We start from the raw sequence: 12,362 nt of genomic DNA, 5'->3' as shown, positions 1-12,362 counted from the left end.
CGGGGGGTGGCCGGTTTCCCTGTATCTGACGTTACTCCAAAAGTACGGACTTGCATGTGCCCGCCCCGCAAAACTCAAATCCTGGACCGCAACTGTTTTATCCGCTAGAGCCACCTCGTTCTCTTAACATCATCACTCATAAATATGCCCACTGCAACATCCAACCATGCCTCTGGCAAAAGGAAACCAGATACGACTGCCTCCAAAGACGCCCATTTGACGAAGCGACCCCGAAACACCGATCCTAAGACTCCAACACCAGCTCTGCTAACTCCCCACGAAGCCATCATCGCTGAGCTCAACTCCAAATATGACATCCTACCTGCTTCAGTTATCTCGTCGACGAAAATCAAGAAGCGTATCATGCAGGTCGCAAACCACATAATGGCTCAAGGCGACCGACCTCGAGTAGCACTGCTGTATGCGCGAACCGCCGATGTCTGCAAGCTCATCACAGTGGTGGAAAAATGCAAGCTCATCGTCACGGAGGAAGGGAAATCATATCATCAATACAACCAGCTATTTGACCAACCAGAAAAGTCCAAAAGAAGGGATATTATTGAAGAGACAGTTCTCGAAGATAATATTCAAGAAGACAATGATTCCGATAACGACGATTTCGAGGTCATGCACAGCCGATTTGAAGGCGCAGTGCTACCTCAGCCGTCGCCACGATCTGTTAAATCAATGAGGGTTTTCATTTCGACTGTGCCCATACAGGAATTGAAGATAAAGAAGGGCGTCACGGTCCAGTCTGGTACAGCCAAGCAGGCTTGATACAGTCCCGATACTTCTACTCTGTTCAGACCGTTTTGTCTACCTTTATGTTTTTAATATACTCGACTGAACCATTCCAGATGGTTCATGATTGAGTAAGTCGTATAGCAAATCACAAGATACCCAGCGCAAGCGAATAGAACATTCTGCGTTTATTTGTGCCGCTACAATCATGCAATACTGTTTTGAGAAAATTTGTGATGTCCCGGCTCCAACGCCAATGGCCCAATACACCCTGAGACTCCATTCCCCGCTGAGCCATTCCCGCCTCTTCCCATATAAGCGGCCCTTAGATCCTGTTAGTTGACTGTAACCGATGTGATCATGTCCAGTGGGTCTCTAGTTGCCATTGTTCTTGGACTTGTCGGTGATTCGGAGGACAAAGTTGACAATGACGGCCAGTAGAAGAATGATGGCCAGAACGGTGGGACCAAAACGGTCGTCAAAGCCAGCCTGACCCTTCATTCTTATAGACTTGGCTCGCCAATGGTACGTCACCAATGCATATATCATGGTCAACATAGCGACACCAGTGAAGAGGAATGCAGAGATGAAGGCGACTCTATCACCGAAGTTCAGCATGCCGATGGCGAGGGCGCCGAGGATGACGGTGAAGTTGAGCCATGACAGGAAAGTTCGTTCGTTCGCGAAGAAGACCTTGGGTTCGACGCGGGTAGGCAAAGCAATGCGCTTACCTGGAAGACATGTTAGACAGACCAAGATAACCAAATGTCAATTGCAAGATTCAATGAGTTTTTGGGGCAGACGTACCGGGAGTGGTCTGAAGGAGAGGTTGGGAAGACATGTCGGAATTGCTCGAAATCGGCGAGGTTTTATTGTTGACAGCTACGGTAGCAAATGTTATGTACCCGTTGGCGAAGGAGGGAGGGGAGCGCTGTCGAGTAAAAGGAAAACCGGTCGTTCTTGAGAGGATATGAGATGACGCTCAATCGGTAATCCTGGTGCGAGCGATTGGCGAATGACTTCACTTGACCAAAAAAAAATGTTTGTGACAAAGAAAAGGTCCAAGTCGTCTGTTTATGTACGACATGGACTGGACTGCCGAAACGAGGACAAGACGCTCGCCCCACTTCTCGGTGTGTGTTCCTGTACCTAAATACGGAGTAGCAAGCTTGGATCCTGCTTCGAAGAGCACGTGGTTCATTGGTTGGACGTAATACCAGCACACGACCGCCCTATCAACTGCAGAAAACTTAGCATTCAGAAGCAGGTACCGCCGGATCTGCCTTGACTTCCTCATGGAATCACCTACATGTACGCCGATGATAGACCATATATTCTTTACAACTCGTGACAAAGCTCGTAATCTCATAGACCTCAATTGGAATGACGGTCATTTCGAATGCAACGATAGTTTTGTCGTTTCTAGCAATGCTTACAGATACCAATGAGACATATTGGATCAGTGCGTAACTTCATATCCAATAAGAAGAAACTCTTTCACGAAAGCTTATCATGAGCTATCATGGCTCTAGCTCTACTAAGAAAAAAAAATCAAGCATTGACGTCGCTAGAAACAAAGCAAAGACATGAGGTACTAATAAGACATGTAGACACAAGACTCAAGAGTATGATCCCCCTAGTAATGAAGCCCAAATTATGTCAAAGTTCAGAATAAGATCTTACATTCTAGATCAACACCGTAATATCAAACTACTAATCTACCTAGTTCTCTGCGGTACCTTAAGGTAGCTATACCTACTAGGTATCTAGGTACCTTAGGTAAGGTTACCTAGTACCGAACAATAGATGCTGGAACGAACGATTGCACTCAATGTTGATCACGTGTCTGACTGGCTCCCTTTTTCTGGGTGGTAGTAGGTAGCCGCGATAGAAAGACATTCTGACACAAGCTGAGCTAGAATAATCATGATAATAAAATGGTCCCAATTATGGATAGTAAATAACTAGATTTGGTTCTCTTGACCATGATAATTGCTCAGCGAAGCATGATATAGAAAAAATAAAGTTGTTGTTACTGAAGGTGCTAGCCATGGTTTGTGCATGAATGCATAACCCGGTTCCTCTGATAACGAGGCTTGTTTTTGTTTACCGACCGCTTTCCACCTGTCCAATCCCATCCACGACGCCAGCCATCAAACATTAACTCACCTCCAAACCTTCCTCTCAACCCCAAAACGACACCAATCTCGACAATGGCCACTCCTGTATGTGCACAAACGCTGAAGGGATCCTATATCCGTGCGAGAGTTAATCTTTGTCTAGCCGATTCCCCCCAACCGCCTCAAGCAGATCGCTACTGACGTACGTCGCCCATTCATCTCTGCTTACCGCCAACAACAAGACGGCCATTTCTTTCGACGCGTGTACTAATGACAAAAATTACAGGCTTGCAACAGCGCGATTGGAAGCGCTGAATTCTATGATCATGACAAGACCGAGCAATGGAACTCAACAATTATTGTAGGTTGAAGACACAACTGTACACAGCGTTGTAGCTGAAATATTAACTATGATTGCAGAGTTCTGTTCTGAAAGCTGTCATCTCTGAGTCAACCCCCGAGGGCGCTTCTGCTCCCTCGTTCAAGTTCGCATGCAATAGCACCATCGTGCAGCACCTCGTCCCTACGTCCGCCCTGAACAAGCCCCGTGGTGGCACCGAGATCAAGGCTGAAGAGCCTCACATTTCTACGAGCTCCGAAGCGACTGCCACTGACGGAAAGCCCCATGTCGGTCGACGAGGAATGCACAGTGCCACAGGCGCCTACTGGGACCAGAAGAAGGACGGCATGTGGACCTTCAAGTATGATGGCGGTGAGGGCAAGGGTCTGGACGTAGTTGTTATGCTCATCTGGGTCGCCATTTGAACTCCCAACCGGACGCCGGACGGTCAGGTGTTTTCGTCTTGTTCTGGCCCCAAATCTGCTCCCTGCGGACGTGGATGGCACCCTAATTCAGCTATGGCGTTGAGGGACTTGGAAAGCGTAACATTAGGAATACGAAGGGTATGATGAGGCTTCCGGCCAAGCTATCCACCGACGACTTTAGTATCCATTCAGACCTTGGATGTAAAAATACGCTGGAGTTGGTAATATTCTCCAATACCAGAGGACTGGGATCAGCCAAGTTTCTTCTTTTCATGGGACTGTATGCTTTGCTGACCTGAGGTTGGAATTACATAACATCAAGACAGTGTCTTCACACACCCCTCGATGATCAATGGTCTTTTGTGCTTCTTTGTGTCTGCTCGCCTATGGTTCTCTCGACAACCATCGCAGCAAATACTCCTCTGTTGTCCCCAAGAACGTAGACAAGTTACAAAATCCAGCTCAATAAGGGTTATCACGGGCAATACTCCTGAGGCAATTCATGGATAATTGGAGGTTTGCTGCTTGGTGTCGTAGCCTATCGAACGATGCTTCCTCAACTCCTCGGGTTCACAAGTCAATGGGACTTTGTCATCTTGCAAACATTTCGCCGTCGCCCCCTTCTCACTATGCTGCTTTGTTCAGCACATTGTCTAGTGTATTTAACAAATGCTCTTCTGCGACCTTGCAGCGTATAGTTGGCAGACTTCTCGTCAATCATATATGTACCAACCAAACGAGTATTGAGTCAGCACAAGCCACGACTAGAAATATGGTATAATCTTGAGTCTGGTTTATTCTGATCAAACATCTCTCATAGCGACTGTTCTTATTTGTCCAGAAGCAAGTGATCACAAGATCACAGACTAATTCTTCAGAGCCACCGTACAACGAAAATGTGTAGGCCGTACAGTCACAGCGAACTATGTAAAGATGCTACACAGCGAATGTTCCACGGGATTTGGCAATGATCTAAAACACAAGAATACAGAAGATGTTACGAACTGAAACCTGCGTAGAGGTCAATGGGATTCCTGGTCTAATGTAATGCTCAGGTCAAGGTATTCAGTTACGCATGGATTGGGTGATATGGAGGGTATTCATATTACAGTGCCGCCAATACGGCCGATTATTTCTACCTATCCAGGCACCAGATTGCGATGCCGACGTGGCTTGCAGTCCTGTCTCACGTTGGGAGTAAACAGCCAGGGTTGGACAAAGAATTCAGCTTGTTCCAAATGTACCTTCACTAAAGAGCCTGGAATCGTGTTTGACACGACGGAGTCAACGAGCAACATTAGCCATGTTAACAGTTCCTTGTTTGCTGGTACTTGATCTTCTTGAAGGTAGGTCTCAAGTTTGAGCCTGATGGCCTTCCTTTCAAGCAAGTATCAGGCGTCATATAATGTAGTGTGAGATTCTATCTAGTGCCAAGAACTGTACGCCTACTATCGTCAAATACCCTGATCAGCACGAATCCGATTATCAGAATCAGGAGATCTTACATGTGTGGTCCCCCTGTGAGCTAGCATCAGATAATCTCACCACTGAGCAACATCATGATCCGTGGAGGGGAGACCTCAGATCATAGCATGCACCAATCGAGAACGGACACAATGGCGGCTCTTGATCGTGGTTCGTTCGCGCCATTACGGCTAATACATGCATAAGTGTAACCCCAGTTGGAACACCAACGATCCATACCTGCATCTTTGGGGTACACAAGGAGCGGTGCTTGCTGCATAGTCACTACATAGTCGTGCGAGGAGGGGAGCTCCGATTTCGAACCTAGGGGCGTTCAATGTGTTGTAAGCTGGCTTGAGAGTATCCGCAGACACGGCTGACTGGGTATGGCTTCATTGTGCACAGGGTGAAGCCGATATCATACGAATGTATAGTCAACTAGTATGTGGAGGTGGTGGCAGCACACACCTACCAAGTGCAATGATGTCTACAACTTCCTGTGCATGTTTTGTGGGGGTCTTATGTCTTGGTTTCTAACTGCAGTAGGTAGATACGAAAGACAGATGAATTCCAAAGAGCCGCAGCACATACGAAGATGAGAGAAAATAGAGCCGATGAAGAATGATGCACTAGGCGAAACTACTTGTAAAAGATCCTGGGGCAGTCAAAGAAATGTACATGCCCTACCAGGAATAGGTCATAAAATGCAGTTGGAAATCGGAGAGCCCGAATTGCTTCAATAGAATTCTCCAAAACTGACCATAAAGCCTCAATGAGAACACAGCAGTTTCATCTTCGCCAACCGACAGACTGATATTGTACTTTCGGGAGTCAAGATTCCCGCTTCTAGACTTCCATCTCGACACTCTGTGGCTGATTGATCTCTTCACTAAAACCAAAACAAATACGGAGTAGCAGCATCGAGACTCTTGTCGAGACCTTGCACGCCCTGACTTAAGATCGTTCCCGGTCCGCTCCCAGCGGGGTTCTCCGACCCCGTGCCTTTGAGTTGAGGGGACGTGGCCGGGGTCGATCCCATAATGACGTTGATACTGGGGTTATTAGCGCTCCCATAAACGCCGTGGGTTTGATAAAGAGCGTGCTTGATGATCCAAAGGCAGACACACGACAAAGAGTTGGATAAGTCGAAGTCGAGGCCGTTTGTTGCTACCGCGCTACACAGTTAAGAGTGAGTTGCTGCAAGATTACCCAGTCGTCACATCCTCTGTCTGCCCCTCGAAGAGAAGGCAGATTTCTCGTGTGTTCGCGAAGCTTGGAACATCTGGAAAGGGTGCCTGTCAGGCTCAATCTAGGCATGATTTGCCCCCACATGACACGCTGCACGACACGACATCACAATCGTCTGGGGAAGGGTTTTCACTTCTTCCCGTCATACGATGATAGACTAGATACTACAAGTAACTATGCCACTGAATATACCGGGCCGGCACGCTGCACAGATCTCAAGCTGTGACTGTCTATTATGCAGTTGGAGTTGGCGTTGGTGTTGCGTTTGGAGGACCATATGATCAGCAAAGAGGCCCCACGCCCAATTACTTCATATCCATAAAACATGGATCCGTGAAATGGATTTTGAGTTGCCACCATAACTTCTTGAATCAGGGTCTGTCCCAGTATCGCGGCCACTGGCGGGTTTCGGCATCGCCATGTCATATGGCCAGTAAGACAAAGCTAAAAAGAGGTTGCGAGGTAGAAAAGAGAAAGGGCACACAGGCTTCATCTGTGCCTCAGACAAACTAGCCAGACCAGAATTAGCTTATCATGGTTTTTTCCCAGAACTCTGTGTCCCTAGGTAGGCCGTAGGGTGTCATTTAACCCCTGGACGGGCAAGGATAGAACTCGAATTGGTTGATTCTGGTCCCGGGAGCCATCACACCACCCCCGTCCCCTCCCTAGGCCTCCCCCCCAAAATCAAAATCAAGCAACGGCATCCACCGACCTTCGGACTCCGACCGGCTCTTGGAAGACCTGCCCGGCCTTGTCGTCTATCCATCGTCAACGTTTTTATAGCCGGCCTACGTCGCCACTCCTCACGCATTCTGGCTCTTTAAATACAGAACTTCAACCTACACCCCTTCAACTGCTCATGAACGTGTTAGTGAGGCTCTCTCTTCATCAATATCCATACAACCGACACCGGTATAACATCGTCAACGCAACATAATAAGAGACAACTTCCTGGAGTGGATCACTTCCCCTCCTAGTTCACCGCGTCTCCTACGATATTACATCACAGCAATTGTGAATATCTTCAAAAAGCACTGCCATCAGCAACGCCGCTCCCGGGTTTTGACCTCAGCTGCACTTAGCATCTAGCATTTACCCAACGGATATATACAGCAACATCTTTGCCGACCAACCATGGTTCAATTATTGGCTGATCCTACATTCTCGCCCGCTGGAACACCAACACACGAGGGCACCAATGGGCCCCTTATAAAGCGTCCTGGCACTGTCCGGACTGATTCTTCAACTTCAATGACCAGGGAAGAACATGCCAAACGAATGCAGGAGCTCAACAAGAAGAGGGGAATGATGAGGGCACCCAGAAGAGGTTGGTCAATGACTGACTACCAAGGCGACCATGTGGCTGGGTCGCACTCGGGCGCTTCTCACATCGAGCGACAAGCACCCATTCCCGAAAATGAGTCGCCTCCTCCATCCACGCCTTACCAGCATCCAACTCCTGAAGTACCAGCCGAGGATAAAGCGGCCCAGCTTCCTCATCGACCCAAGCTGCCTCCTCCTCGCCGCTCATACTCTGTAATGGATTATGAACCAGTTCCTCAGACACAGCCACAACCCCCCAAGGATCACACACTGCTAGATCTTCCTTCTGAGCTCCATTACACCATATTTGATCACCTTGATCCCATTGACAGCGCTTGCTTCGGCCTCACAAACTCCAACTTCTACGAAATCCACCGACGACTTCACGGCACAGTTCCTCTCTCCAGCCGTTACTCTGGACCAAACGACATGGAGTGGGCTTGGCGAGGAGCTGGCCCCCTTGTCCACCGACATGAGCGTAACCCCGAAAAGGAGGATGCCATGGGGCAGATGCGTGTCAAGGGCCAGGTGTACTGCCGAAAGTGTGGCATTGCGCGATGTGAGCTGCATCGTCACCTCAAAGACTGGATGGGTGACGGCTATGAGTACTGCTCCATCAAAGAGATTTTCGGCAAGCCCGCAGGAGAGGATGCAAAGCCATACTGCTACATGAAGTCACCGAAGAACCCGCACCGATGCGGACGTCATGGGGGAAAGTAGGGTACAATATAATGAACCTAGACGACAGCAAACTAAGATAAACGATATGATACAACAACTCACCCCCATGGGGGTATGACGACATGGAAGCAAAATCCAAGCAAGACAAATTCCTGGGTTTTCTTTTTTTTATTGGGACATTTACAGGAGCGTTACGGTTAAAGAACTTTTGATTTCAGGGTATATTCTCTCTTGAGAAGTGGGCATTTCGGATAATGGATAATGGATAATGGATACTACGATTTAAGTCAGATCATGGATAGCAAACATCAGAATGGGGTGGCACCAAAAAGGATAGTGCGGAAAAGAGGTCCCTCATATCATAACATGACGCAATGAAAACATTTCTGATATCATGAGTGTGCCTTATCGTTACTCCAAGGTCAATGAGACCGTCAAGACCGTGTTGCCCTGTGTATTTACAGAGATTACACAGATTACACAGATATGTGGAAACACTGTGGAGCAGCAACTTGTAGATATCGATCCACGGTAATAATTACCCCTGTAGTTGATTTAAGACGTCATGGACCACTCTTTGCGACATACGCGCTTCGTCATTGAAATACGGGAGCCTGCATCTGAGAATCAAATACTTTGCAGGCCTGCTATTGTAAGGATCAGGGAGACAGTGAAAATGGCTATCACGGCACTCCGATTTATCAACTTTACAACCTCACAAGCAAGGTCATCTCTGTAATACTCTTATTTTTATACACCTGTCAGGTTGCGTCCTGATATTTTTTCAAGGCCGCTGTGTGCACAGGGAGAGATTGGTATGAATTCGTTCCCGCCGTGTCTCTTTGTCTAACAGTTGTGAACCTGATCTTTGCTCTGGCCTGCTCTACTCTAATCTGACAGCTCATGCAACAATGCGCCGACCCCATACCAAAAAGAGTAAAATAAAATAAAAAGATGTTCATCTGTATCCAAGACATGTATCCCTTTATCACGGTGCAAATTACCCAATTCCTTTAACGCCTATCCCAGGGAAAGGGATTACAAAACACCACTCATGATCTTGTTCCACTCCACTTGATAGTAGTAAGAAAATGCACGGCGAGTGCTGTCGTTGTTTAATCCTTCCACTTTGGTGTACAGTCACCCTTGGCATCGATCCAATCGTTGATGCCTTGCACAAACCAGCCGCTTGTCCACTTATCTTCCGGCTTTGGCTCTTTGAGAGGCTTGCCCCTCTTGAAACTCCTGGCGATACAACACACGCTGTTGTGGTAACGCCATTGGAAACAGCGCCGGCCTGCGTGCCACTCCTTGTTGTCCTTCTTCTGGCTGTAGCGGGACCTGATCATCTCGTTGCGTTCTTTGTCGTCCTTGAGATTGTAATAATCATCTTCCGAAATGTCGAGGTTTTCAGCCTCGCAAACCATAGCACAGTGCTCCTTGGATCGGTGAGCGTGTTGCTCAATTGCATTCTTCTCGTTTTCCTTCTTTTGTCGGCCCTTCTCGTGATCAGTGGCCTTGCCCTGAGCTTCAGGGCCAAATCCAACATAGCAGACGTCGTCAGACAAGTTATCCCACTCGTCATGCTCCGCCTCCAGCTGAGGAGCCCAAAACTGGTGATACATTTCTCTGATTTGGATGAACCCCTGACGTTGATGATTAGCTTCATTCTTTGCAAACATCAGCATATCTCTGGCAAGCAAACCTTTTTCTGTCGCGTCTTCTCGAAATGCCAGGCGTCGCTGACTTCCTCGGAATTCATGTGATGCATGCTCAAGAGGGGCTCACACCAGTGATTGTCGCCAAATGGAAGGGTCATAGGCTTCTCGCCGTTGAACATTGGGTGTGCTTGCTTGACCTTCTTGCCGGTTTCAATGACAGCCAGGGACATGAGGTAATCACCACAGCATTCATGTGTTGCCATCATATCGTACTTGTGTGCCAAGTCGGGAATCTCAACCATCTTCCTCATGGTGTCTCCATGGATCACATAACCACTGCCGCCATGGGCGAATGGCGTTCCCTTGAGCATCGCAACACTGCCGACGTACGGTGTCTCTGTACCATTGACCCTGTTGCGAAGATACCACACAAGATTCGACCAGAAGAGGTAGGTATCGGCTTCAGCAAACACGTACCACTCCTTATTGGGACGCATCTCCCAGGCTTTCTCTACCATGTGGAGGAACTTGTACTTATCAAGATTCCAGCCTTCCTTCATATTCTCTGTACAATACTGCTGAGCAATTGGGCACTCGGTTTGGGCTTTGTAGAGGTCAAATTCCTTGCGACCTTTTTTGACGTCATCCTTCACATCCTTGAGGACGTCGTAGATTCGGTACTTGTCGATTTGTTGGTCCTATCCGGATTAGTTAGCTGCAGCCCTTTATGGAACGGTGGCTTGATATAATTTCATCGGTGGCGCCAAAAAGAATGCTATATTTACTCACCAGATCAGAAAAGAGAAGATAGTCGTCCAAACACTGCAGGCTTGTCAAGAGATGGGCCGGGAGCTTAGTAAATGCTTCGGTGGCACCGGTTTTCATGACAAGCATGATACCATCGGTGTTGGGAAATCCATCACAAACTCCAGTCCAGTTTGATAAAGGACCCGAAGGAACATCCAAGTCTGCCGTTTGTGAAGGCATGAACTCACTTGCGATCCTGGTCGTCGCGCTATCCTGATAAACTTGGGTCTTGGCCGCGCTGTCGCCGTCCTCGTTCTTATGGTCATTGTTGTTTTGCGACTGATCAGAGAGCTTGATACCATCAGGCTGCTTGTCTCCCTTGTCTTCGGCCTTGTTTTCGCCCTGCGGTTGCTTGTTCTCACTTTCTTCGGTCTTGATCTCACTTTGTGGAGGTTTGTGCTCGTCGCCCGAGGCTGTCTCATCGGCCTGGAGTTTCTTCTCGCCAGTCTGAGGCTGCGTGTTGTCCTGTGTCTGTGGCCGGTGTTCCTTATCGGCCTCTTCGGGCTTCTTTCCATCATCTTGCAACTTGGGTTCACCACTTTGTGCAGCCTGCGATTCGGTCTCGCTACTACCGGGTTTCGTGGTCTCCCTGGGCACCTCGCTGTGGATCTGATCGGTGTTTTGAGGTGTATCGCTGTCGCCATGATCAATCTCAAGAATCGCTCCATCGTCCTCTGCATCATCTGCCTTCTTGTTGTCCTCTGACAGTTGAGTTCCAGCAGGCTTCTCAGCACTGTCAGAAGCTTCTTTGTCTTTCTCGCCTGTGTATTGTGGTGAATCCGTATTGTATGGGATCTTTTCGGCAGGCTCCTTAGCAGGCTCCTTATCGTCGTTCAGTATTTGGTTGGTGGTTGTCTCGTTGAGGTTGGCGACAAAGCCTTCTTCGACATCGTATGCGGCACCTTCATGGCTGAGATAATTGGTCAAATGTCCATAAACGCCCGGTGAATCGTCGCTGAGCCGATGGAGGGGTACAACGAGCAGCAAGGTCAGGGCGACGAGTGTTACTGTAATCAGCCTCCAGCCCCTGGGGGTGCTCCAGGCAGAGCTTAAGTGAAGACCCATTGGGAAGGGGAGAAGACTGGTTATACAAAACAGGAACACATGTAAGAAAGGATACGAGTATGAAAATACAGAAAAAGACAAGGGAGAGTGGCGCCTAGAGGCTTTAAGATGCAGGCTCTGAAAAAGAAAGAGAAGAATGAGAAAGATGATACTGTGTAGACAGACAGATGGAGGCTGAGGGCGGGACAGGGTTAAAGAAAGTGACGACAACCCAAGAAATCCGTCTACACACGGAACGGGAATCACGCTGTTTTGTGCAGCTAAGTTGGCATGGTTCTTTTCAAGAACCTCGCTCGTCTCGTCCGGCGACGTGTCGATAGATACGATCGTCTCCACATCAGCTTATCCTAACTCCTTGGCTTCCGTCGCATAGTATGTACTATACGTATGTACAGAGCATCTGGTCTACATACATAGCTATCTGTGCCCTTGGCTGCATGCGAATCGCAAGTTATTTCTCCAAGGAAACAAAACTCAGCCAGGGCCC

At 48.2% G+C, this 12,362-nt stretch overlaps 5 protein-coding genes across 5 annotated transcripts; 3 read left to right on the top strand and 2 right to left on the bottom strand.

Moving 5' to 3' along the window:
• Positions 1 to 144: 144 nt before the first annotated feature.
• On the top strand, positions 145 to 777 carry FSUBG_8622 (uncharacterized protein; the record flags this gene model as incomplete). Its single annotated transcript, XM_036687049.1, has 1 exon — positions 145 to 777. The coding sequence occupies one exon, from the start codon at positions 145 to 147 to the stop codon at positions 775 to 777; it is 633 nt and encodes a 210-aa protein (XP_036535893.1).
• Positions 778 to 1,116: 339 nt separating this feature from the next.
• FSUBG_8621 (vacuolar transporter chaperone 1) lies at positions 1,117 to 1,582 on the bottom strand (the record flags this gene model as incomplete). The annotated part of the gene is made up of 2 exons (XM_036687048.1): positions 1,117 to 1,472; positions 1,549 to 1,582. The coding sequence occupies 2 exons, from the start codon at positions 1,580 to 1,582 to the stop codon at positions 1,117 to 1,119; spliced, it is 390 nt and encodes a 129-aa protein (XP_036535892.1).
• Positions 1,583 to 2,954: 1,372 nt separating this feature from the next.
• FSUBG_8620 (cytoplasmic dynein light chain) lies at positions 2,955 to 3,626 on the top strand (the record flags this gene model as incomplete). Its single annotated transcript, XM_036687047.1, has 4 exons — positions 2,955 to 2,966; positions 3,025 to 3,063; positions 3,148 to 3,222; positions 3,282 to 3,626. The coding sequence occupies 4 exons, from the start codon at positions 2,955 to 2,957 to the stop codon at positions 3,624 to 3,626; spliced, it is 471 nt and encodes a 156-aa protein (XP_036535891.1).
• A 3,846-nt stretch (positions 3,627 to 7,472) lies between these two features.
• FSUBG_8619 (f-box domain protein) lies at positions 7,473 to 8,381 on the top strand (the record flags this gene model as incomplete). The annotated part of the gene is made up of 1 exon (XM_036687045.1): positions 7,473 to 8,381. The coding sequence occupies one exon, from the start codon at positions 7,473 to 7,475 to the stop codon at positions 8,379 to 8,381; it is 909 nt and encodes a 302-aa protein (XP_036535890.1).
• Positions 8,382 to 9,457: 1,076 nt separating this feature from the next.
• Positions 9,458 to 11,875, bottom strand: FSUBG_8618 (glycosyltransferase family 31; the record flags this gene model as incomplete). The annotated part of the gene is made up of 3 exons (XM_036687044.1): positions 9,458 to 9,988; positions 10,048 to 10,701; positions 10,793 to 11,875. 3 exons carry the CDS (start codon positions 11,873 to 11,875, stop codon positions 9,458 to 9,460), a joined length of 2,268 nt encoding a protein of 755 aa, XP_036535889.1.
• Positions 11,876 to 12,362: the final 487 nt, after the last annotated feature.

The sequence above is a fragment of the Fusarium subglutinans genome (genome assembly GCF_013396075.1).
Source record: "Fusarium subglutinans strain NRRL 66333 chromosome Unknown NRRL66333_c0000120, whole genome shotgun sequence".
Classification (NCBI taxonomy): domain Eukaryota; kingdom Fungi; phylum Ascomycota; class Sordariomycetes; order Hypocreales; family Nectriaceae; genus Fusarium; species Fusarium subglutinans.
This window is presented reverse-complemented; position numbering and strand designations above follow the sequence as displayed.